The 27104-nt window shown below is 40.5% G+C and overlaps 2 protein-coding genes across 4 annotated transcripts in view; one reads left to right on the top strand and one right to left on the bottom strand.

Annotated features, from left to right (window-relative positions):
- CFH (complement factor H) overlaps positions 1-1030 on the top strand; it is a 30293-nt gene extending 29263 nt beyond the window's left edge. For all 3 annotated transcript variants that reach the window (XM_061465539.1, XM_061465540.1, XM_061465541.1), the window contains 3 exons: positions 49-249; positions 507-704; positions 842-1030. In XM_061465539.1, coding sequence (XP_061321523.1) covers positions 49-249; positions 507-704; positions 842-861 — 419 coding nt within the window. In that variant the 3' untranslated portion in view covers positions 862-1030. The remainder of the gene's footprint in view (positions 1-48; positions 250-506; positions 705-841) is intronic.
- The window catches only part of F13B (coagulation factor XIII B chain), a 323209-nt gene that overhangs the window by 292532 nt on the left and 3573 nt on the right, over positions 1-27104 (bottom strand). Inside the window, exons 5-18 of the mRNA XM_061465357.1 lie at positions 26928-27104; positions 25066-25245; positions 24622-24726; positions 23769-23951; positions 23021-23224; positions 22372-22554; positions 21466-21672; positions 12570-12758; positions 11616-11804; positions 10447-10623; positions 9504-9680; positions 8986-9168; positions 8064-8264; positions 7588-7785 (exon numbers count right to left, since the gene is read on the bottom strand). Coding sequence (XP_061321341.1) covers positions 7588-7785; positions 8064-8264; positions 8986-9168; positions 9504-9680; positions 10447-10623; positions 11616-11804; positions 12570-12758; positions 21466-21672; positions 22372-22554; positions 23021-23224; positions 23769-23951; positions 24622-24726; positions 25066-25245; positions 26928-27104 — 2553 coding nt within the window. The remainder of the gene's footprint in view (positions 1-7587; positions 7786-8063; positions 8265-8985; positions 9169-9503; positions 9681-10446; positions 10624-11615; positions 11805-12569; positions 12759-21465; positions 21673-22371; positions 22555-23020; positions 23225-23768; positions 23952-24621; positions 24727-25065; positions 25246-26927) is intronic.

A 27104-nucleotide genomic window follows, 5' to 3' on the forward strand; every position in this document is an offset into this window, starting at 1 on the left:
GTGGTGAGTCTGCACGGAATGATGACACTCTTCTTTTGCCTTTTCAAGTGGCCTGTACAGCATCTGAAGAAGACATGGGCACAAACAATATTGAGCTGAAATGGACCAGGGGAAGAAAGCTATATTCCAGATCGGGTGACTTCATTGAATTTCGGTGTAAAAGAGGCTATATGGAGGACCCAGCCTCTTCCCCATTCAGAGTAGAGTGTTTGGAGGGGACATTAGAATATCCCCGGTGCCAGCCAGCAAGTAAGTCACCTCCACTTCGGGCAGAGCTTAAGTGCAGTGCTACTGCATTTTCAGTGCTGAAGCCAAGGGCAAAGCCTTTAGGTTTCCTGGGAGAATTCCTAGTGGGGAACCAGGGTGTGGGAGCATCCTGCAAGCTTCAGGCAGTGAAGGGTAGTGCTGTTGATGGCTGTACCTGAGCTAGCAGAGGGCCATCATTTCCAGAGCATTGGTTATCCATTATGAGGTCTACAGGCAAATAATGAAAGTACTTTTTTCAGGAGACTGTAGACTGAATGAAAGGTTGATGGAAAGGAACCACATTCAGCTGCAGTCATCAAGGTGGTTGAGGTCCTCTACCTTCGTCACTGGGGAGTATATTTTGTTTGAATGCAAATGGTGGTACCGGCAAGTTTCACACCCTGAGAAATTTAGAGCCATGTGCCGGGATGGAGTGATCTCGTATCCTACGTGTGAATGTAAGTGCTCGGTGCCCAGGACACAGCAGGGCTGCATGAGGAAGCTTTGCTGAAATTACCTGTCCACTGCTCTGAGGAGCCCCAATGGTGTGTGTCAGGCTTGGTCTTCAGGCTTTTTCCTCTTGTCTCTCTTCCAGATGCAGGGGTTTTTGGATGAATGGAAGTGGCACAAAAGCTCTGGCAGTTAAGGATTCCTAAGCCGACCTCGTGATTTGAGCTTAATTTTCCTGGCAAATCCCATTCTCTTGTGTTTTCTTTGCAGCTTAGTCAATGTTCCATCTTGGAATATGCTATGTTTTTTATGATCAGATAATTGTGTTTGCACTTGTTTCCATTTTGGCCACCCAAATGGTTGTGTTTGCATTTTATCCAGTCTGTATTGATCTCATTGTTAGTTTTATTAACCATCTTGTCCTGAAATAAGCTGGCTTCGGTGGCGTACGGAGACAGGAATTTAACTCTTTATTATTCATGTGGAGTATTAGTACAGGCTGATTTCTCTGCGAAGAAAAAAAGAAATACCTTTGTTGTTTCCTTTGCTGGATGCTAGTGGATATTTCAAAACAGCTAAATCTCTGCTTTGACCGTCTCATAACCAAAGATCTGGACATACTGTCTTAGATTGTGATGTGAAGATAGCAAAGTTGACCTGACTTTGTGAGCACAGACAGGTCTTTTCTTGTGAGGACCTGGAGGGGAGGGAGTCCTTCTGCTTAAGAGCAAATAAATTGACACTGAATGTCATTTAGAACAATGGGCTCCAAAGTGGGGAATAGGCACTGCGTGGGGTTTGGAATTTGATCCAATGAGTTGCATGAAGAAAATATTAAAACTTCTATTTATAATTATTTTTTTCCAAAGAAAAAAAAAAGATTTCGCATTGGTGATTTCACTTGGTCTGCATGTGAGAGGGTTCCATGTCACATATGGTGCTGATGGGGGAGATCAGGTGCTCCACAGTGCAGAGCTGTTCACAGCGGCACCCTCACTCATTCATTCACCTTCAGCGTATTGCAATGCACTGTAGTTTATATGTGCCCATTTAAGTTTATTTTGTGGATTATATTTAGTTTCAACAACACAGAAGATAACACACGAGCAAACAAGAAAGTGACAAATCTGATGCTTCTAATAAAAACTCTTCATGAGCCACATTATGAGGTAAAAGACACTGTTTCTCTAATCACACCTGACAGGAAATCGATCAAAAAAAAACCCAAAATTGTGAGGAAGAGTATTTGAAATAGGGATTTAAATTCATTGCTGTTAATGATGAACATCCTACCCTGGCTATAGACAAAGAGCAGAGCTGGCGACCTGGTGGAAATACAAGAAAACTGTATGCAGTGTTAGTAACAGAATGAGAAGAAAGCTTGACAGTACGAACATGAACAATATTAACCATTATTATGAATACAGATAATACAGTGAGAAACAGGATTGTGATCAGCTAACTCACCTGTACTGAAAAGTCCAAGTAAAAAAAAACCATCATGAAATCCAAGTTGTACAAATGCAAAGACTCTTCTGAGCACCTCCTGTACTGCTGCACTGAAGCGACGTTGCTGGGAGTCCTCACACTTTTAAAGCGAGTCTTACTGCCTTGGAAGGAGAGCAGAGCACTGCCCTACTGCCACCTCATTGCAGCTCCTTTTATTGTGAGGCATTTTGGGAATCCAGCTGCAACTCTGTTTTCTTGAGAATACCAGTGACAGCACATCAGCCAATGTAAAATCCCTGTGAAGTTAGGAAGTTAGAAGCAAACAAAGAAACATAAAAGCCAAATACACCACCACCATCATTTTCTCCCCTCTTTCCCTGCCTCTGGCAAAAAGATACAATGGAATTACTTTCTTTGGCTGTAACCATAAACTTTCTGGTAAACAAGGATGTGTTTTTCTCACTGCAAGAATAGTGTTCAGATGAGTAGTTTCCCTACCACCAGTGAATTAAAAATTCAGTCCTTTATTCAGTGTCACAGTTCAGTATTTATTTTGTGGGTGCGAGCATACATGTGAGAAATGAATAAGGAACTTGATACTTTAATATGCAAAGCAGAATTAAGGAAAATTAAGGTAATTTTATGGCTTTACTCAGGTTACTGATAAATACCAGTTTCAGGATGCAGGATCTCAAGAACAGTTTGATTTCTTTTCTAAAACAGACAGTGAGGACAGGGTTCTGGCTGCGATGACCGTGATGCAGTTCTTGGCGTGGATGCACACAGTGTGGCCGTGACAGAATATCTCAGATCCATGCTTTGGTTTCCAATCTACAAAATGCATAAAGCTTACTTGTGCCCAAGAGATGTCTTCTGTTATTAATAAAATAAAGGAGTTGCTTTATATTAATCTTATTGAAAAGAGAAATAGTGCTTTGTTATGGTAGTGCAGACAGCAAGTGAGAGTCCAGCAGAAATTTGCTTCTACTGCTGGTTATCTCAGTCTAAATTTCAGCAGCAAATGAACCCATAGATTACACAGATCTTTGATTGACATTTTTGCACTCAATTAACCAATATGAGCAGCCAAAGTGTTACAAATGGTTCAGTCACACAAACAAAGGCTATTCTCATTCACATCTGCTGTCTGGTCATTTTCAGAGACAGCATATGAAAGGTTCCCAGGAACCTCATGTATCCATAGAGGAAAACGCAGGAAGAGTTACGAATCTAGTTATCAGTGGAACCCCTTTTTGTTGTTACCAGATGGCTGGTTATTACCTGTGAAATAGGGAAGAAGTGGACCACACCACCTAAATGTACAGCCGTTGATTTTCTTTCACTCTAGAGACTGTCTTGTATTTTATAATGTAATAAAAAATGGCATTGGGAAACACTGATCAGTCAAATAGTTTGGTGGTTTTCTTTCACTTAGGATGGATGCTGCAATTTGCTCAGGCTGTTCAGAAGACTGAGACAGAATAGGGTTTAGTTCATTAACAAATGAACAGTCAAAATGCTGCACACAATCATAATTCTGTGCTTGTCTGAGAAAGCCACAGCACCATGCTTTATACTCGAGTAGGCAAATGATAGGCTTCACAGTTCTGTCCCTGAGCACAAGCATTCACAAATCACAGGATGGACCTCTGGAGGTCATCAGCCCTCATTCTCAGGCAGGGTCACCTGGAGTAGGCTGTCCAGGACCATGTCCAGAGTGCTCCTGAATATCTCCAAGGAAGGAGACTCCACAACCTCCCTAGGCAAGAGAAGTATTTCCTGAATTTCAGAAGGAATCTGTGTTTCAGTCTGTGTCCATTGCCTCTTGTCCTGGCCCCCTGAAAGGAGTCTGGGTCCGTCTTCTCTGCACCCTCCCTTCAGGTGTTTAGAGATATTGATGATATCCCCTCTGAGCTCCCCTTTTTTAGGCTAACCAGCCTTCTTCAGGATGAAGAGTAATTTGTAGGCAAGGAAACTAGTCATGACCACCAGAATGCAAAGGTAATTTGTCTTCTAGTTTTAAAACAGCCTATGAAGAATCTGGTTTTGTTTACTGCCAAAAATAAGCTTCATTTTCTGTAAATGTTATACATCTATAACATCTAGTGCACTAAAACACATTGTGCCTTTTCAGTTCTTCTTGTAACACATCTGAAAATATGTTCTCAGTTCGTGATTTGGAGCTGTTGGCACACCTTGTGCGGAAATACGGAAGGCACACCTTCCACCATCCTGGAAGTAGACTTCCATTGCTCTGCTCTTCCTAGGTTCACAGTGATATGTCACAGCTGAATGGTATTAAATGTGGATATGGTATGTTAGTCTAACAGTCCCACTGCTTTCAAAGGGAGTTCTGGGTAGACAGCAGTTCACAGCCCCGAGGTGTTTGTCCCATGATCATGCTGAGAAATTTCACCTGCTTCCTGCTGAAGCTTAAAGAAAGAACTTCAGTCTTCTCCTTTCTGGTCTTAGACGTGTATGAAAGTGTTTCTACCTAAAAATTAAAGGAGAAAAAGAAAAAAAAAATATTTGGAATTCTAGAAATTCTGACAGAAAAAAAGAATGAAGGAATATTCCTTATTTCAATGTGAATGAAATGCAACTAAATCAATCTTAATGTATTACATCTGCAACCAAGCGTCAACAGCAATAGCGTCTGCAGTGCTATATGGCATCCATCCGTACACCTGCATAAAACAACTAAGTCAAGATGATCACAAAGTAAAGAGCTCTTTGCTGGCATCAGTCAACTTGTCAGACAGCCAGCAAAATATCAATCAAGAATAGCTCAAATTCTCCATCAGATTATCAGATGGAAATATTACCTATAAACATGCAAAACTCCCTCCTCATTTATCACGATTATAAAAAAAAAGTACAGTCACTATTTGGTATAAATTTGAGATTATTTGAGTGATGCTGATTGTCTTGAAAATAGATATGCTTCCACCATCTGGGAAATGGTGACTTCCACCTCCTTTTGATAAAGGAAGTAAATATCACACTGTTTTCCTTAAAAGAGTATACACCAGCTTCAACAGTGCAATATAGATATCTCTATTTCTGTGAAAATAAGGAAAATAATATTGTCAGATAAAATGCTGGCTGATGGAGAGACCTACTAGTTAGATTATTGAGGGTGTTTGTTTTATAAAATAAGATGCATACAAAAATACATACCATTGTAACAGAACTAGAAAGATACAAAAGAGATACTTACATTTATAACATAAACTGCCTTTCTATTCCAGCCCCCAAACCTCAACAAACCAGAGGAAAAACATGTAAGATTTTATATGAAGAGAACCTCTGTACCCTGATTTTCACTAAGCAAGCATGCAAAAGAGAAAGAGCATCCTAAGACAAAAAATAAAGATTAAAGAAAAAAAAAATTACTGACCATGAAAGTTGTTAAATCCATACTGTCTCTTTAATTAAGCCATTAATATTTCATTCCATTAGCAAAACTTATGCTACCTTAATTTATTAAAACATATAATCAAAAGTGATCATACTTTGCCTGTTTTCTTAAGAAGGAAGGAATTCTATTGTGCACTAAGGTAAAATACTGAGACAGGAACTAACTGAATATGATTTGGCAATCTAATTCTTAAATCTGTTACCACAGAAGAAAAGGTAACTTAAATAGCCTTTTTTTAATTTCACTTCTGCTGCTCTCACATGCATCCTCACTAGATACAGAGAGAAACAACACTAACCTAAAACATATTTCAAAGAACGCAAATGCTTTTGCTTACTTTGGGGCCTAAGGTTGCTATCCCTGTGAGCATCCCTGTGAGCATTACATCCTCAGCACCATATTGCTGAGGACACTGCCACAGCAAAACAGCTCTCAGTGAGTGTGCCCAAGCCTCTGAGGTCCTTTAGCGACACAAACCCGCTGCATGTACACATAACACTGGATGTTCATCTGTGAGCAGAGGACAGGATGGGGTGGATTACAGAAATGAAGACAGCATCTTGTTGATAAACACTGAGGCAAAGGATGCATCGAGTACTTGAGCTCCATGTGGGGCTGCTGTCAGCAAATCACCTATCTCATATAGTGACAGGTCACATTTTTATTGTTTTAATGCCAGTGTAGTGATAGAATATCTTCTTTGAACCCTTGATGGCCCTTGCAAGTTCATTCTAGGGAAGTTTCAGCTTTCTTAGCACTATTCATATAGGCTGTCAATGCCATAGACAGTTGAACTTGTAATTCCTTTTTTAGCCTGTACACTGATTTCTCCTTCAAAGATCTACATGTCCCTGATTAGTCAAGGCAGAGTCCTGATAAATATTGTTTTCCTCCTGACTGCCAGAATTGAATATTTTTGTTCTTGGAAGATTCTGTCCTTCAAAGACTTGTAAGCTTTTCTGGACTCTTCTACCACTCTCCCAAGCAATCCCATCTACTTGTTTCCCAAATAAGCCAAAATCTGCTCTCCTAAGGTACATGATTTACTCAGCTACCTGCTTTGCTCTCTCTCCCATGAATCACAAAATAAATGAATGCATGGTCACCACATCCAAGGTTGCCACTGATTTCTACATCCTCAGATAGGTCTTCCTTGTTAGCGAACAGCAGATGGAGCTGTGCACTGTGCAGATTGGCCCATCCAAGACCTGGACCAAGAAGTCAACCCCACTCCTATCCAGCCATCGCCATTACTTGCATCCCAATATTTTGCCCTTCCATCAAATGTCAGGTAGGCTCAAGTGACCCATAAGAACTGGGTCTGTGATCTAGAGAATTCCCTGAGTGATTTAAAGTAGACTCCACATACTTCCTCTTCCTGATCAAGTGGTCAGAACACTCACCTCTGCCATGACCCTAGGACAGTTTTTGGGGAAGTGAATGGAGTTGAAGTTAGGAGCTAGGATAAGGCCAAATGCACTCTACTTGCTAATGATCAAAGTACCTGCAGGCTTTAATTCCTGTCTCCGTATGCCACCAAAGCCAGCCCATTTCAGGACACGATGGTTAATAAAACTAACAATGAGATCAATGAAGAATGAATAAAACGCAAACACAACCATTTGGATAAGCAAAATGTAAACACATTTACAAAATGTAAATACATTTACGTAAAAAGGATGTGAATAAAATGTAAAAGCAATCATCTAATCATAAAAGCCATGACAAATTCCAAGACGGAACATTGACTAAGCTGCAAAGAAAACACAAGAGAATGGGATTTGCCAGGAAAAATTAAGCTCAAATCACAAGGTTGGTGGAGATCCTTCATTGCCAGAGCTGGAATCCTTTGTGCCACTTCCATTCATCCAAAAACCCCTGCGTCTGGAAGAGAGACAAGAGGAAAAAGCCTGAAGACCAAGCCTGACACACACCACTGGGGCTCCTCAGAGCAGTGGACAGGTAATTTCAGCAAAGCTTCCTCATGCAGCCCTGCTGTGTCCTGGGCACCGAGCACTTACATTCACACGTAGGATACGAGATCACTCCATCCTGGCACACAGCTCTAAATTTCTCAGGGTGTGAAACTTGCCGGTACCACCATTTGCATTCAAACAAAATATACTCCCCGTTGTGGAAGGTAGAGGGGCTCGGCTGCCTTGATGACTGCAGTTGAATGTGGTTCCTTTCCATCAACCTTTCATTTAGTCTACAGTCTCCTGAAAAAAGTACTTTCATTATTTGCCTGTAGACCTCATAATGGATAACCAATGCTCTGGAAATGATGCTGCTCTGGCACAAGCCCCAGGGCCCTCTGCCAGACAGTCTTTCCAGCTCAGGTACAGCCATCAACAGCACTGAAGTTTGCAGGATGCTCCCACACCCTGGTTCCCCACTAGGAATTCTCCCAGGAAACCTAAAGGCTTTGCCCTTGGCTTCAGCACTGAAAATGCAGTAGCACTGCACTTAAGCTCTGCCCGAAGTGGAGGTGACTTACTTGCTGGCTTGCACCGGGGATATTCTAATGTCCCCTCCAAACACTCTACTCTGAATGGGGAAGAGGCTGGGTCCTCCATATAGCCTCTTTTACACTGAAATTCAACAAAGTCACCCGATCTGGAATACAGCTTGCTTCCCCTGGTCCATTTCAGCTCAATATTGTTTCTGCCCATGTCTTCTTCAGATGCTGTACAGGCCACTTGAAAAGGCAAAAGAAGAGTGTCAACGTTCCGTGCAGACTCACCACATGTAGCATTTTCCCCCCAGAGCCTACAGAAGTTCTTTGCACCAAAAAAGACTTTCAACTCTTTGCTCTGACCCTGTGTTACACAGCAAAGACATTTACATCCGACCTAAAGGCACAGAGACTGTGGCTGAGAGCCCACACAAAGCTCTGGTGAAGCCCTTTCCCGCTGGCAGTCCAGTCACACAGTGCAAGATCGAAGCAGGGGTGGGAAGGTCCTCAACGAACCTCCTGTGTCTTTTCCTCCATCTGTCCTTCCCTTCTGCCCGCAACTTCCCTACGTCCGTTTCCTGTGATTGTGCCATGGACATGACCCTGCGTTTCCCCAGCAGTGCCTTGCACTCAGACCCACCCTCCGCGCTCACTGCCAGTTGGCCGTAGCAGCTTCCCCAGCTCGGGTGCACTCAGGGGCCCAGCACACAGGTGGAGATCCCCTCACACAGGAGGGCTCAGCCAAACTCCCCTCCTCTTGAACCCGCTCGCCTGGCAGGCAGCAGAGGGCACTGCAAGACCTGAAGTCAGGGAGCAGCTCCTTGTGGGCAAAGGGAGGACTCGTTGCTGCTCTGCCCTACTTCATTGCAGCCCCAGCGCACGCGCTGCCGCACAGGTTCTGCCCTCGGGCTCCAACAGGTGCAGTCCCACAGCCTCTGGCCACACAGCACATGCTTCAGCCTACCTAAGCAAACTGGGGGGCTTGTCCACTGCCCATCAGTGCAGGTGATAGACGGAGATCCTTCCAGGACGTAGAAGTCTGGGCATTTGTATTCCAAAGTTGCACCCTCCGGGTATTCTTGCATGGGGAAGGACAGAAGGTCTCCATTTTCAATAACCGGAGGCGAGCCACATTTCCCACCTTCCCCTGGAAGGAAATTCCCAGTCAATCAGAGAGAAAGCCCAGGAAGTCAAGGGCTGCCTCTCAAAATCAGGCCTGGCCAGCAACCGCTCCCAGCCCCACGGTAATTCTCCAGATGTGTCCCTATCGACTGAAGCCACTTGGGTCTCACGGCTGGAAACCTCATCTGAACAGAGCCCACCGAAGGGCTTTTTCCTGGGAGCACCAGGTACGTCGGGTCTGCGCCAGATACGTTGGGTCTGCGCACAGCAACGGGACAGAAATGGGAAAGTAAATGCCCCGGCGTCAGCTCCAGGACAGTCTCGCCCACAGGCGACTACATGGAAAGAGAGAGGAATCACCTGTGCACGTTGGCAGCTCTGTCCAGGTCCCGTTCTGACACACCACGGTGGGAGCCCCGGTCATCTCAAAACCTCGCCAGCACTGGTAGCGAGCGTTCTCCCCAGGCAAGTACCTCGACTTCTTAACACCTTGAACTTTCCCGCCAGCGATTTCAGGAGGAGGTTTACACGTCACATCTGAAACGAGACACGGCTGCAGTCACGGCTGCAGGGGTTGAGCTGTTCCCCTCTGCACCCTTGCTCCGATTTCTGCCGGGATTCTCTGCCTCAGGTGGGTCACAGCTCCAGGAACTCACTGTGGAGGTAGCAATGGAGTGACAGAGAACTCTCTTTCTGGGACCCTCAGGAGAAGGCAGGGTCAGTGACAGCTTCCAGAAACAGCCAGTGTTTCTGTAGCTACACCTGGCTGCACGAGAAGCCACACCGGCCTTCCTGCGCACCCATGTCCCTCCCCAGGGAGCCCTGGAATGCCTGGAAATCACAGGGCAGCACCAAGCTGGCGCTCTGCGGAGCTCAGAGCTCTGGAGGAGTGGCAGCACTGGATGAGCTCATCAGCGCTGCTCAGGGATGGGTGAGCGCAGTCAGCTCCACGGAGGTGTGCTGAAGCCAAGGAGCTCTTGTTCATCCTGCGCAGCCACAGACTTGGGCAGGGGACAGGAGCACAGCTCCTGATGGTTCCTTGTCACGGGAGCACTCTTCCCACTTCATGGCCCCAGCAGATCTGCCATGGTTTAGATCTGAGTCTCTGCTGGGATCCGCATCGGTCAGAGCAGAGCCCTGGAGAAGAACAAGTGCTTCCCTCCCTTACTGCTTCTTCCATTCAGGTGCTCCCTGGCGGGTTTGGACAGGACAGAGGAGCTCTCATGTGTCTTTCTACAGAGGAAGCGTTTAGGGAAACTGTCCCCTCTGTGCTAACAGGCGATACCAAAGCACGGATTCCTACCTTTGCAAGTTGGTGCCTGTGACCATTCTCCATTTGTACACGTGACATAATTTCCACCCATCATCTGAAAATTGCTTTCGCATTCAAAGTGCACTCTGGCACCGGGCAGATACCTCTCCTGTTGGGTGCTTGTGATGTACGCATGGGGAATTTCAGGTGCAGCTCCACACGTAACATCTGAAAAGAGAGGTATTTCCACATGGCATTTTATCAAAAGATACGGAGAGCTGATGCTTGTGCTAATGTGATATACAATAGAATGAGTGTGCTTTTTCCACCATATAGATGTTTTAGTGAGCAGAAATATTTGCTAATTTGAAGAACATGTTTATACTTACTATGTAAGTTTTTATTTTCATTGTATATTGAACATAACTGCATGGAATTGTTAAGAAGATGTTTCTTAGGGCAAAGAAAAGGTTACATTTATCTGTCACTCTTAGAAATGTAGAAAAGGTTACATTTATCTTTCACTCTTAGAAATGTACAGTTCCTTAAGGGAAGACTGATTCCTGCAGAGAGTTCCTTGAAAACGTGTGTCATCAGAACTGTGCAGCTTGAAAGTAGGTATGTTTGGCACTTTGTGCACATCAGTCATCTCATTTGTCCTTTGTTGAGCTATCTCCATTTCTGAAAACACTTCATTCTACCACTAAATGAACTTCTGCTTATAAGATACCACTTGCATTGGTAATGTTTTAGCAACTGAATTACAGATCCTTCAACATTTCTTACAATAGATGTCTTCACTTATGGCATCACATCATTTGTACTCCTGTTACTCAAAGAAGGCACAAAAATAAAATGAGAAAAAAATCAAGAAATTATACAATTGTAGAAACCAAAAGATTTATTCCTGATGAGCAAATTTGGAAACATACATTATAACCATAATTTGAAATCTGCTTTTGTGTTTGGTTTAAGTAAGAAGGAAGGGAGAGATTCTCTCACGTCATGCATCTTTGATTTTGATGACTTGCCTTCTTGCACTGGGTTTGCACACAACCTTATCATCAGCGAGTGCATTTGTGGTGGGAAAATCAATTTCCCATAGAAGAAACAGTCTCTGGTAGCACAGGCAGATGCAGTTCATGTACATGAACAACTGCAAAATCATAGAGAAGATGTATTTGACCAATTAATTCTATTCAAGTATGGCACATATTTACCAGAAATACAGGAAGGAAGCTCAATATGCCCATCAAAACACTGTTTGATAGGAGAGGATGCGAGTTTAAATCCTGTCACGCATGCAAATATCTCCCACTGACCACTTTGAATCAAAAATGCTCGTCTTTGTCCATTGGAGAGAAGTAGATTTTGGGCTTCCAGTTGCTGTCTTGTAATGGTACACGGTGCTGAAGGAAACAAGAAAAACTAAAAATTATGAAGTATGAATATTTGGTGGCTTTTACTATGTGAAGCACCTCCTCAGCAAAGATAGTTCAAAACCAGCTTGGTTATCACTCAGCAGTGATTTTTAAAAGTAAAACGCGGATGACTTAAAACATTCAATTCTCCATCACAGTTAATTCAGAATGCTTAGTTTTAGGAAGTTTTTCAATGATGTCCACTACTTCCAAGCATATTTATAGACTTTGGGAACAGCAGCGAAGATGTCAAGAAGGCCTGACTTCGGGAGATTATAGTCCTTGAAATAATTAATGAAATCTGCGGGATTATGTCCAATTTTATCCCAGTTAGAAGTCTCCTATCAAGGAGCTGCAAGGACAAAATGGAAGATTACAAAGCAGCTTACCACAACAGCAATCTTCCCACATATGTGGGACAGTTAGGAACTACATGAAAGGATGTCTTAACTAATGTAATCATTGTGGAAGGAGGCAGACACCATTGTCAGTACCTGTACCTTGTTGCACAAGTTCTTGGAAGTACAGGCAAAATGTTTATCTGCTTGTAACCTTCCAGACAGCTCAGAAATTCTTGCAATAAAAAACACAACTGAGTGTAAATGGTTTTAGAACACTAAAGGCCAAGATCCACAAGTTAAGCAGCACTGAATCCAGGGATTAATTATGGTCCATTCCAGATTTGGTAATCTGGCAACAACTGTAAACCTAACAAAGTAGAAGTTTCAGAATCATTATAAAAGTTACACTTACCCAAACATTTTGGTGGCCCAGGTACCCAGATTTTTTTAAAGCATGTTACCCATTCTGATCCTGATAAAGTGTATCCAGGGTTGCACACATATTGCACACGGTCACCTTCCTTATATGCTGATTTATTCCCACTAACAATTTCTCCAAAGTCAGCAATTGGTGGGTCTTTACAGGCTGCTCCTGCAGAAGCTGTGCACAGATTCTTGTTATTTGACTGCATGTTCCCATTTTCTTCTTGTCCTTATTTTTCCCTAATAGCAATTTCTTCAAAATCAGTGATGGGTGGGTGTTTCCAATGCTATTCTAGCAGAAACCATGTACAAATTCTTGTTAACTGATAGATATAGGACAATAGTGACAGCTGCAAATAATGGCAGTACACAGGAGTTAAATAATATTTCAATTACTGACATCCCTCCATTTGGGAATATACAATACTAATAAACAGCACCAACTCTTTGCTCTAAGAAATTATCATTGTCTTCACTATTTTTACAGTCTTTGCATTGAAAAAAGTTACCAAACTGAAAACGTTTTAATTGAAAATATGAATAAGCACCTGAAATTCTCAAAGTACAGTTTCTGTTTTTTCCAGCATTATCTTGGAAAAAAGTTTTAGACATGCAGTCACAATTCTCAGTTTTTCTCAATTCTACAAATAAATCTGTTTGTCCCAGACTTCTAAAATTAGTTCCAAATGAAGGAAGTTGGATCTCTTTTTCTTAAGGTACAAATTATATACAAAAAAGCACTTTTAAAGGCAGAGGGGAGAGAATAATCTTAATATGATGAATACATTTGAATGGATCAATCGTAGAGTTTAAAACTGATTATTTTAATAAAGGTATATATACAGTGAAGACCTCCTTCAGGCAGTATGTTTTTTTTGTCTGATAGAACTTATTGAAATATTAAAGTACTTGTATTTTTAAGGAGTTGTATTATGATTCAAAATCAAATCAGTATTTCGCATTTTTAATAGTATATATTCAAAATAATAGTAGCTAAATTTAAATACAAAGGAATTTATATGGACTAATGCATTTTAAGTGAGTTATGGCTTGTAAGTAAGTTAGGTTCTTGATGAGAGTCATTAAGTTCAGGCACAAGGCAAAAAAAACAAGCTCGTACAAGGAAATACAAGGCAAATATTCTCAAATGCATAGTTTATAGGTCTAAATTATAACTCTTATGTCAAACTTCTGAAAGGAATTCTGTAAAAAATAGATGGTGCAGTTTTTGCAGTTCATTTCTCTTGATTGTCACCAGCTACCTAGATTAAAATGTAGATTTACATTTAATAACTTACCTTTATATGTAGTACAGCCCATCCACAGCAGGAACACTATGGTGTGGTGCAACAGTGTCATTTTCAAGCTTTAGGAGTTAAAGATGTCCTCTGCAACAGCCACTGCTTTCTGTGCCCAGAAATGCATGTTCCTGTATTCACTCCCATGATTCCTGAGGCTGTCCTTGCAATCGCCTCCAATAATTTTCTTGCAACACAGCAGTCAATCTATACAGATAAATTATGCAATTGTTGCAAAAAGGCTTCGATGCTTTTTATTAACAAAGCTTTTCAGACTGAACTTGACACAGAAGCATTATGAAGCCCATAACCAAAATCTCCTGTATGTTTGTAACACACAATACAGTGCACTTAGCTCTTCAAACTTTAGATTTTGTTATGGACCACCTTATATGTGCAGCCCATAATTTTATTCTCTTGCTTAAAATCAAGCAAGACAGGAGGGGAATGCCACAGTGATCCATTAGTGCACAAGGGTCTTTGTTGAGAAGAGTTCAATTCAAATAGCAGGGGTCCCTTCCTCCTAAGTATTGACATTTGCTTGTGTTTAAATGTATTTTCTTAATACAGTCCACTGGTTTGGATCCCAGTTATTCAGTGTCTCTGTTCACTAAAACTGGATTTACCTGCATAAGACCAAGATGCACTTGTGCTGGGGCTGCTGCTTGACCACCATGGTTTTTATAGTCACTGATGTCTGTCCACCCCTATATCATCCGCATTCTCCTTTCCCACACCACATTTTAGTCTGGAGTCAGAGATAGCTCAATAAGTGCTTGTTACTAGTAAGAATTAGAGCTAAAACACATTTAGGCAGCCAGTGGGGTGATTGCTGAACAACTGCTATCACAACTGAATAAGCTAAAATCAGCTCAAGACAAACCCAGATAAGCCCAGATATCCTTCACTGCAAAGTCAGTGCAGAGCCTGTGTTCTTTAATTAGCGAAGGCAAAACCCATGTTTATTGGGCTGCACCAGCAGGACGACTTTGAGCAAACTGAGCTCCTCATGTCACAATGCTACAAATATATTAAAGATTATTTTCTGTGGAGTTTCTTTACACAATCTTCTTTTCAAGGGGATTTTATTTTTTTTCTTCCAATGTGCTTGCTGTCATGAACTGTTGTGAAATACAGGATTAACTAGCATAGCAACCGACTTTGAGTTGTTTTTCTCCCTTAAAAACACATACGGCATTGTTTTGTTTGCTGAATGGTAACATCCATCTGAGGATCAACAGATACTGCTATTACTATATATACAAAATTAATTTCATCGTTGATATGCCACTTTATACAACAGGCAGAACTTGAAAGCACCTTCCAAAAGGCTTTTTTTCTAACGATCCACAAAACTCTCAGTGACAAATGCCTAATATTAACACCTATATTAACCATTTTCTTAAGGAACTAAGCACATTCTTTGGAGAAACCCACGAAATATAAACATGCAACTAATATTTCTAGAGACATGAAGTATTTATTTGTATTTTAGATTCTTACATGCTAGTCTAACATGCCCTAAGGACTGTTTGTTGTTTATGGAGTCCTGGTAGGTTTTCAACACAAAACGCCAAACCCCACAAACAGTATATAAGAAAGCTTTCTGGATTTCACTGAGTGCAGTCTTTCTGGCTCAGTTCCTCCTCATCTTTTAATCCTCCTGTGCTTCAGAAAGACTGGTCTCTCACTCAGGAACTTTTCCTTTTAGTATAGCACTAAGAAAAACAAAAAATACAAACTAAAATAAAATTAATTTCCACACTATATGCCACCATTCCTGTTCCTTTTTATAGATCATTAACTTTTATAGATCTGTACAGGTCATTAACTTTTGGCCTCATTTGTAACTGAGTAGCTGGAAAACACTGAGTTACGTTTTCTAAACAACAGTTGCTGATCAGGCAGCCATTTCCAGTCAGTTGCATAATTTTTATTACAAAACATGTAGATTTCTTTTTCTAAAAAAAAAAAAAAAGACAAAAGAAAGTGTTCTTCCTGTTCAAGATCATGTTTCCTTGTACTCAGAGGAGAAAATACAGGCACTGTTTAAAAGATCAGATCTCCACACCAGGGTAGAAGAGGACTGTACTCTGTGTAAAATCACTTTGGCTTTGCCTTGGTACAGGGTGATGCTCAGCAACAGGAGCCTTCTGCAATACTGCTATGGGCTGAAAAAGCCTGAAGGCATTGCTCAGATAAGCGAAAACCTGACTGCCTTTGCACAGCCCTGACTAGATGACCATTCTTGTTGGACGAGAATAGCAGGGCCTTCGATTTGTCAGTGTCATTGAACAGAAAGCTTACAGTAGAAATTACTATCCTCTTGCTCTACCAAATCTGCTGCTGATTAAGAAAATTTAAATGACATGCTACTGAATGGTGCAATGCTGCTCTTGTATCCACTCTACCCAAAATTTCCAAGACAGCTATCTTTCCCTTCTGATATCAGTTATTGAACTGCAGGCCTGTGATACCTTTCTGACTTCAAAACCCAGTGATTTCACATCAGGACTCCAGAAAGTAAATTACCATTTTTTAAAACGTTGGAAATTGCTCTGAATTCTACTTCTCCCACATGTTCTGCAGACTGACTTTCCCCCCATTTTCATAGAATTATAGAATAGTTAGGGTTGGAAAGGACCTTAAGATCATCTAGTTCCAACCCCCCTGCCATGGGCAGGGACACCTCACACCCAAGGCCTCGTCCAACCTGGTCTTGAACACTGCCAGGGATGGAGCATTCACAACCTCCCTGGGCAACCTATTCCAGTGCCTCACCACCCTAACAGGAAAGAATTTCTTCCTTATATCCAATCTAAACTTCCCCTGTTTAAGTTTTAACCGGTTGCCCCTTGTCCTATCACTACAGTCCCTAATGAAGAGTCACTCCCCAGCATCCCTATAGGGACCGTTCAGATACTGAAGGGCTGCTATGAGGTCTCCACGCAGCCTTCTCTTCTCCAGGCTGAACAGACCCAACTTTCTCAGTCCCAGTTCTGCTCTTTAAAAAGGGGCTTTTTACATTTACCAAATATTCTTATGCTTAACCCAGAGCTCTTTAAAGGCAACAGGTCTGGACAACAGACCCACAGCTTTACTGCATGAAACACTTTAAAGAAAATACAGAAGTTGTTGAAACCTCACTGGGGAAAAGATTCACCTTTGTTAAAATGTGCCAGTCTGCATCAGCACATACAGCACTCAAAACTTTGATGGTTGCAGGAATTGCCCTGGTCTGTGAGTTTATATCCAGGCAAAAGTCAGTTTTGTCTATTATGTACCACAGCGGCAAGAATCCATAAATAAATCTGAATGTCTTTTCCATCTGATCAAAACATGTGTAAGTGCAAGATTGTTATGCAAGAGGAAAGGCCTGTCTCTCATGATTGAATAGTTTTAAACTGGAAGAGGATGAATTTGGATTAAAGAAGAAAATTTTTTTAAAGAAATTCTTTTTCTTTTAGTGAAATTCTTCCCTGTGAGGGTGCTGAGGCCCTGGCACAGAGTGCCCAGAGAAGCTGTGGCTGCCCCATCCCTGGCAGTGTTCAAAGCCAGGCTGCACAGGGCTTGGAGAAACCTGGTCTAGTGGAAGACATCCCTGCCCATGGTGGGGGGGTTGGACAAGATGATCTTTAAAGGTCCCTTCCAACCCAAACCATTCTATGATAAAAATAAGAGGCTGATCTTGAAAAACTTTGCACAAGCCAAACTTGGTGCAGAAATGTTATCATATTGTCTACCTACTCCCAAGTCAGAATTATCTTTTTCAACTGTTTCTTAAGAGAAGGCTGTGAGGACACTTATTTCTGGTTTTGGCTTCCTAATGACAGAGTACAGAGTAGACTGAGCCATGCTTTTTTCAGAGGTGCACAGTGATGGGATGAGAGACAACAGACACAAATCTGCAGAAAAAGGAGTTCCAATTAGATATTAGGAGAATAAATCCACCATGAGGGTAGGCAGACGCTGGAACGGGCTGCCCAGAAAGGTTAGAAAACATCTTCTCAGAGATATTAAAAACTCAGCCAGACAGGGTCCTGAGCAACATGATTCTTCTTCTGCAGTCCTATGCCTAACTATGCAGAAAGCACAGCAAAAAAAAAAATCAGGACTGATAAAGGGTAAAATTGAGGTCTTTGGTATGTTGATGGTTATTTTAAAAGTTACTCCAGCACCATGGTTTGGTAAGTCTAAGCAAATAATGTCAAAGAAAAAATTCTTTCTCTTCTTCCAAATACACTTAGGAGGTCAGAAACACTCCTGTGCTTATATATCACTGAACCTCATTTGCACTATATATTCCACATGCACTAAGCACAGTGTTTTGACAGATGTGCTTTCAGTGTCCCATCCACACTAGGAAAACAGCAGGCCTGAGCTGTGTGCCTGCAGCAGTTTCTCTGCTATGACAGCAGTGTATGCAGCTGCTCTATGTCTTCCCACACACATTCACATTCACAAATATATTCCAGCAAAATTAGAGTACTGGAAAGGAGTCCTTAACAAAGTTTCCTTACCTTACAAAAAACAACTTGATCACTTCCGGTGTCTTCATCAGCTTCTGTGAGAATTTTGTGTTCAGATTGTTTTGTTATGTTCATGTGTAAATCTTTATTTTCAAGATTTGACACAGATTTTTCTTAGCTTTTTCAGATTTTGAAACCCAAGCTGTAGCTCTCATTTTCTTTCACATAATTCTGCCGTGCTACTTAACAGAAATAACATAGTCCAAGATTTCAAATTGCAAGCAACAAGTTCATTTTCAAATAATTCATGAAAACAGAAAAATTGTAAAGGGGAAAAAGAAAGAAACGTACTTTTTTTTTTTTACCAGAGAAAATACCTGGATGCTGTAAAAAAACCAAGAACAGGAGAATTAAAAACACTGGCAGAGGCTGGTGTTAGGAAGCAACTGAGAACACTTTGACGCCATCGGGCATCAACTTATAATATGTGGATGCTCCAGTTATTTCTCTGAGGTGTTTTTCCCTGCTAGCTAAAGAATAAGCCCTCCTTCCATGCCCTGAATTAGTTTTCCAGACCATAGGAACAGGTTTGATCCCTGTGGTATAGTCAAGACTACAGATTTAGGGTTTTGGCCTAATCAACGCTAAGGTGAGCAAGTATAGAGCTACTTGACTGGTATCCCCAGAGAGTCTGAATTATATCATGTGCACCCCACATTACTCTTTTTATTATTTAATGTTCCTCTTTTCACCATGTTTGTACTTCCCTTTCTCCACCACAGTATCCTTCCAAATAAACAACCTGCCCCAAATTACCTTTTCCCCCCATTCATCCCAGTTTGGTTACATCTGTATCCAAATTTGTTTATTCTGATTCTGATACCTAGGTAATGTTGACCTCGTGTGGGGTTACTGATATAGTCACAGATGTACTAGTTGCCTTGCAAGATTTTGCTTACAATCAAGGCAAGATCTAGTCCATCATGTAAACATCTTTCATGTTAAAGGGAAATAGTTTTTTCATCTATCTGTCATAGACACGGGAATTATTAGGGTGTAAAAACTCAGAGACTGAAATAAATTTCTACATATTTGAGGCACAGTACAAATAGTTTCTGGATACATAGCAAGCCTAGGTGCCAGCTATTAAGGTAACAGTGCTCAATACACCAAACTTTACTGGTTAAAACCTGATCAGTTTGTTTAAATGAATGCTTACAGTATTTCTTAACTGAGAAAGACTCACGAATTCACATTACAATTGTTGTTCAAAACATGCCCTAGAAGTGACAGCTGTGAACATCTAGTTTGGATTTACATGTCATACATCAGAAGTCTGTTATATTAAGTTGATAAATCTCATTTTATTTGTCTTAGTTTTTAGACAACACTTTGCAAAACAGTGGCTTTTTAATCTTTTGAAAGCATTTTGGAATGCTACTGTAAGTAGTGTATAAAAAGCTATTTTTATCAACCTTTTCTTCTCCCCCCCAAATGGTTGGCTGGGTTTTGATTAAATAAGCAGAATTTGTCTATTTCTTGATGTCGTGGTTTAAACCCTAGCCACTGAGTTTGTTCACTCACTCCCAGTGAGTGGTGCCGGGCTGAGAGCAATCGAGGGCCCCCCACCCCGGGGCTCTCCCCTTCCCCGCTCCCGAAGGAACAGGGAGGAGGATTGAAAGAGTGCAACTCCCACCTGTTGAGACAAGAACAGTCCAGCAACCAATGTACAACACAAATCGCCACCGCTACCACCGACGACAACAATGATAAGGGAAAATAACAAGGGAAGAGAATACGATACCATCGGCCAAGAAACGAGTCCGACCCAGAAGCCCGTGTCCTTCCGGGTAACTCCCAGTTACCCCCCACCCCGGGCATGACGTGCTGTGGTATGGAATACCTCTTTGGCTAGCCTGGGTCAGGCACCCCGTCTCTGCTTCCTCCCGGCTTCCCCTCCTCCCTGGCAGAGCATGAGCCCTCACAAAGTCCTTGGTCAGGGTAAACATCACTTAGCAACAATCGAAAACATTGGTATCACCAGCACTGTTCCCAGGCTGGAAGTCAAAACACAGCACTGCACCAGCTACCACGAAGGAGAAACATCACTGCTACTGCTGAACCCAGGACACTTGAATGCTTGAATTCCTTTTTGGTACTTTTGGACTCACAAAAGCTTTGGAAAACCATACAGAACAGCACACATACATGCAATAATATCAGAGAAAGATGGATTTTACACAAAATACAGAAGAAACCCTTACAGTGACATTTTTATTAAAACATAATAAAACGGATGCAAGGCAAATGTCCATATTCCTGAAATTTCTTCATATCTTCATAGGCAAAGTTCCAAGAGTACCAATGTTTAAGTGTCATAGGAAATCATACAAAATATTTGGACTAGATATTTTGATAATTTAAATGATCTCAATTAGCAAAATGATGCTTGCTTGAACTTTTTAAAGAATAATAATTAACTATTCCATAGAAGTTGCACGCTTTTAGGTTTTAAATGGTTTCATAGATCCCTTAAATGAAATTTTGTGTTTATACTTGCTTTTTTATTCTTGTACTTCAAGCCTTGTCCATTAGAGGGTTCTTACCTGTGAAAGGAGACATGGGTGCTGTTAGGATGTACAAAATAATAGGCCTCACTGTAAAATTAGAGTTTAACATCCATTTGAAGGGCACAAAGTCTCAAGTTAGCTATATTCTGTAGTCACAAAAGCATCCATGCTCTCAAAATTGTCAGTGTCCTCACAAAGGGCACTACTTGCTCAGCATCTCATCATTGTGGTGGCTTTGCTCTGGCCTTCCGGATTGTGATCCATCCTCAGGTTTATTGCTGTAAACGTTATGAAATTCCTACATCCTAAATTTTCAATGCATACGCCAATATTACATTCCTCTGTTGCACTCCGAGTCCTCACACCACAAAGCCCTTTCACTTCCCTTTCCCTTCAAGCTCAGATCCAACAATGCAACTGATCACTCATTTTTCAAAGTTGACTGTAGTGATCTTAAAAATGTAAGATCACTTTAATTCAGGTGTTAATACCAGGTAAAGAACATGCACATACCTTTTCTGTAGGCTTTCCTGAAGTCCATACTTATTTTTCTCTTTCAACACACCTTGGATACATCAGCTGTCCTCTCTTACACTGCACTTGAAATAACGTTGTACCAGATTCTGCTCCAAAATGGTTCTGTTTACAGTAAAAACCAACATAATCCCCATGGTAAAAGTAAACTTGATTCTCATAGAACCCTTGCAGAAGCACATTATTTTTCTCCATTTCACTTTTTGACAAAATACATGGCTCTAAAGAAAAGAGATGTAATCAGTGTTAATGTAGCATGGTTTTGACTAGTCAACACTAAAATTATAGATTATTTCCCATTCTCCTAATATACTATGCATGAAAATTTCAATACTGCAGGCATATCATATTTGAGGGGAAAAAAAAAACAAAGGCCAGACAAGCTTGCACTGGCTCCTGTTAAAACTTTCATCTCGAAAAAAGAAAAAATGAAGTTGAGATCTTAAAGTTCTACTTGACAATATCCAACTTATAAATTCTAAGTATCTGAATTTAGAGAGGGTTGGGGTTTTTCAGCCTGGAGAAGAGAAGGCTTTGGGGAGACACTGAAACATTTCAATACTTAAAGGGGGCTTATAAGAAAAATGGGGCCAGACTTTTTAGTAGGGCCTGTTGTGATAGGACAAGGGGCAGTGGTTTTCAACCAGAAGGTTGATTCAGACAGTTTTAAGGAGTACATTTTTATAGCGAGGGTAGTGAAACACTAGAACAGGTTGCCCAGTGAGGTGGTAGATGACCCATCCCTGGAAACATCCAAAGTCAGGCTGGAGAGGGCTCTGGGCAACCTGATTTACCTGAAGACATCCCTGCTTATTGCAGAGGGTGGGGGTTAGATGACATTTAAAACTAACTTCCAAAGTATTCTATGATTTTATGAATTACAGAGAGGAATAAATTCTTATCTATGTTATCAAACCTACCGATACACACTGGTGGTGAAGTCCATTGTCCTTCAGAACAGTAGATTTTCTCAGATCCTTGCAAAAAATGGTACTCAGAGCAACTATACTGAACAGAAGAACCATTGTCATATTGAGTTAGGGGTGGGAGAGTAAGAGCTCCATTTGCAACAGAAGGTGGAGAGTCACATTTTTCTGTAGGAGCTGAAATGACATTAGAAACATTGGAAAAACAGCTTCAGAAATGAACAAATCAGAAGCTTTAAATGCCTGTCCACCCTAGATGCCTATTAATTCTCAATGTATTTTCTTGCTATTTCATTATGCCCCAGAACAGAAAGCAATCTCTGCTTAACTCTAACTATAGGAAATCCCTTGTGTGCATTTAATGTTTTGCACCTATCTTTCTACAGAGCTTTGAATTCTCTGTGCTTGGAGATGAGCTCCTGCCTCCTTTCTACAGCCATCAAAGAAACTGTATAGTTTTTCCATGCTTGGATATATTTAACAATATAGGTGTCTTGTGCATGGGTATCTGCATATTTGTATTGTTGAATTCTAACTATCTATTATTTACAACAGATTCTAAGCCCACACAGCCAAAGCAAATTATTTCTAAATAAGTTTGGCATTGATTAATTAAAAAGGCAATAAAAAAGTATCGGTTTACCTTGCATAATGCATTTTGGATATCTCAGCCTGCCGTGGCTGCACTGTGTCCTCCCAGGAGACAGAAGGGTAGTCTGGAGAAAACTGTATCCCTGTTTACACTCAAACTCTATGAGATCGCCATGAAGAAAAATTAATTCTTCTTGTCTCCATTTCAGCTCTATGTTGTTGCTGTTCATATCAGTTACATTAAGAATACACGGTTCTAGGAAATGTAAAGAAATGAGCTGAAGTAACAGAAATAACATTAAAAAAAACAAAGCCAGCCTAAATTGGGAACAGAAAATAACAGAAAAAGGACACTTCTGACACCATGTGGTATTGGTAAACATACGTTAGCCAACGTTTACTATTGAAAACTATTACTGTAACTTGAAAGGACTTTTTATAATAGCAACAGTCATCCATCAAAACTGACCCATCAGATTTGGCTGATAGGTTTGGTAAGCCCTTCAAGGACAGTTGTTAATACACAGTAAATTTAAACTGTTAACATAAGAAGTGTTTTGACAATTCTCTTTGGGGTTTTTCGTGTGTTTTTTGGTTTGTTTTTCTTCGTTTTGTCACTGTTAAAAGAATTTTGACATATTCCAAAAACCTTCTGGAAATTTTGTGTTGTTTTGGGGCTTTTTCAGGTTATCCAAGGTCAGTATTGTTTTGGTTGTTTTCTGACAGGTTCATAAAATTCAGTGTGAGTAGCACATCAGGTAGCATAGGTTTTCTTTAGACAGTTAACCTCTTTAACTTACCAAAGCAAGTTGGTGGTTCTGTCCAGTTTCCTTGTTGGCAGTAAACAGTACTAGGTCCATCCAAAAAATGGTAACGCTGACAACCATATTCTACTGAGGAACCATTTTTGTAACTTGTCAATAATGGACCAAGAACAACACCATTTTTAATCACAGGTGGAGAGGTACAGTCTTGCTGCGTTTCTAATACAAGGTAGGGAGTTAGGTAATTAGATCTTTGAAGCAATGTTAACACCGGTGAAAGTCTCAGATTAATAATAGACTCAGCAAAAAATTATCATGGAAATAAAATATCAATCAATATAATTCCTTTTTCAAATTTTGTTTCCAGAAACTCTACACTTGCCTTACTGAATTGCAGACAGGTATTTTATTTGCCTGTACAGTCCTCATCTTTGCCAACTCTTGACTCTTGCTGGTTTAATCAATATAGATTAGTTCTTTTTCTGTGATGAGACAGTCTTTATTCTTTGCTTGAAATATTTAGCCCATGTAGGGCTCAAAATTAAAAGAAACCCTATGGAACTATTGATCAAAGGATCAGCAAAATACTCATGAATTTGCAAGTTCAGACAACATTAACAGAAAAGATACAAAATGAAGGTAAATGCTCATGTATGAAATAAAGTAATAAATACAGAAAGAAAGCATATAGGTGTAATTTACAATCACTAGAAAAGGGCAACAATGACCTTTCATTCAGACTGCTACATTGACATCTGTAGCACATGGAAATATTTTCAAGAGTAAAAAACTGTACTACAGCAAAAGAGTAGTAATAGTCGTAAAATGCCTATAATATCATTGGAGAGTATTGAAGACCCTTTTAAATAGAAGAGCAATGTCCACCTACTCATATCTTCATTGTGATATGTTTTGCTTGCCCTTGTTGCTGCATCTGCCTCAAGTGATGGTAATGCCTCAGATTCCGATTTATCCGCAGTTCCTGGAACTGTTCCTGTAACCAGAGCAGAAACAGAACCAGAGCAGAAACTAAGAAATAACTCATGTTCAAATACCAAAACAAACACATGATGCATTGCAAGATCTAATAAAATCAATATTCAAGAGAAGAACTACATAACATGCATGTCACTTGAATTCACCTATCTCATCCTCTCTCTTTGATTTGAGAACCAATTGTCTACCAATTAGATTGCAATTTACCTCTCAACAATTTTAACAGAGGAGGACATAAACAGTTTTGCAGATATGGCAACTGAGCCTCTCCAGATAAATAAGGCATTGTCTGAAGATTTGTTTCTGTTCAGTTGTCAATCTTCACAAAAGTACTAACCAATACAGATAGGGGGTGATGTCCATTTTCCTTCTTCACACTTGATTTCCTCAGATCCTCTTATTTCAAAGGTACTTTGGCAATGTATACGAACTTTGTCTCCATTATGATATGTTCTTCTATCTGTGACGATATGGGCATGAGGAGGAAGTGGTGGTGGAGGACATTTGGTTTTTATATCTGAAAATAAAAAATGCATACTATTTTCTCACTAATCAAAACCATATACACGATTAATTGTACTGTACAGAATGCAAACCTATAACTCAAAAGACATCTGTGGTTGATCCAGAGTAATTCCTTACTCCCTTTTTTTAACAAAATAGGAGACCAGAAAAAAAAAAAAAACAGTAATTTTTACATTCAGTAAATATGAGCTTTTATGCTACTGCACTGCTGCAAACAACTTTATAATTTCTCCACATAGGCTTAAAATGTTTTTTGAAGGACTTCAGGGAACAGAGATTTCCCATAAACTCCATTGATACATTCTTTAAAGCAGTTTATGTATTAGACCTAGATCTGCCATGGGCAGGGACAAGTTCCACTAGACCAGGTTGCTCAAAGCCCCATCCAGCCTGGCCTTAAGTTCACAACTGCAATATCCTCAAGACTATATTGAGGCTTTGTTTTCATTCTGAGGACTCCACCTTCTCTGCGTCACACAAGAAAAATTCCTGCTGTGTCATCAGAATAAATACAGAGCTGGGGTAATAACACATGCCATTTAATTGAGATATTCTAGTGCATTTTAAACACTACAGTATCTTCTAGGAAAGGAAAACGATTTTCAACTTTGCCCTCCATCAGAGTCTTCTGCAAGATTAGCTATAAAGGAATTACAAAAAACACCTGATTTTACTGAAAATTCTGCTTAACACGTCTATATTTTTAAAGGCTAAATATAATTTTTAATATCACACCATCCTACCCACACAACAATTATTAAATTTGCTTTAAAAACATACTTCATGGGGAAAAAATCCTGTAAAAATATATTGGAAAAGAATACCATACGTTTAACTTAAACCAACAAAAAAGATTGATTGTCCCATCCTCTGTCATCAAAATGTGGCACCCTTTGTATATAAATCGGAGAATTTGTTACCATGAGGCAGTGAGATCTCCTAAATCTCAGAAGTAATCCACAGAGGGGACAATATCCACATGAAGGTATGCTGAACAATATGAATTCTCAGCTAGCCTAGATGTTGATTTGTTCCATTTTTTTCCTGTTTTTTATATCTCACCTGGCTCACTAGGCCTTTCATTCTTTTGCAAGTTTCTTTTCTGAGAATCATTATTTTCCCCCAGTTACTGGGCCAGTGGTAGCAATTGCTAAAGTTGTGCTTCTGATTACCTTTCTAGTTAAATTCTGCTGAAAACATATACAGTTTGGTGAGGCTGTAAAACTCTGAAAAGGACCACAATTCCCCAAGATCAGGAGGAACGTGTCAAAGATTTTATTTTTAATGCATCTCAAGAGGCATGTTACCTCTTCATAAGGCAGGATTCAACATGCTTGATTAAACCTTTGTCATCTGAATATGCTTTAACTTGAGATTCCGGGGTTGAACAACTTCCCTGTAATTGGTTTCTGCTTCTCCACGATCCACCATACAAAGAAGCAACAGCAAGAGATAGAATCCACTCTACTGTTAGAGTCCACTGTGAACTAATTCCAAGTACCATTGTCTCCCTCACTGCTACCTTGGCTCCATGCCCTTTCAGCTAACACTTGATTTCTATTTGGATTGTGAATAGGTACAAAAAAGTGTATTTTTATTTTGTATTCATGTAGCATTTCATGAAAGAAGGTGTTCACTAAGAATTTGACATACTAAAACTACAAAAATAGGTACCTTCACACACTGGAGGGTCTGGATGCCATCCGAAATAATAACATTGAATTAGGTCAAATTCACTGGCAGAATAATTTTCCTCACAATAAAAATGGACTACATCTCCCTCTTCATAGATTTTCTTGACGGGATAGAAACCTCCATGTGCTATTGCACTTAAAGAGGAACAAGTTATTC

The sequence above is a fragment of the Pezoporus flaviventris genome, unplaced genomic scaffold (genome assembly GCF_033815535.1).
Source record: "Pezoporus flaviventris isolate CSIRO_AGI_PZ_B2104156 unplaced genomic scaffold, CSIRO_AGI_Pfla_v1 ptg000040l, whole genome shotgun sequence".
Taxonomy (NCBI): domain Eukaryota; kingdom Metazoa; phylum Chordata; class Aves; order Psittaciformes; family Psittacidae; genus Pezoporus; species Pezoporus flaviventris.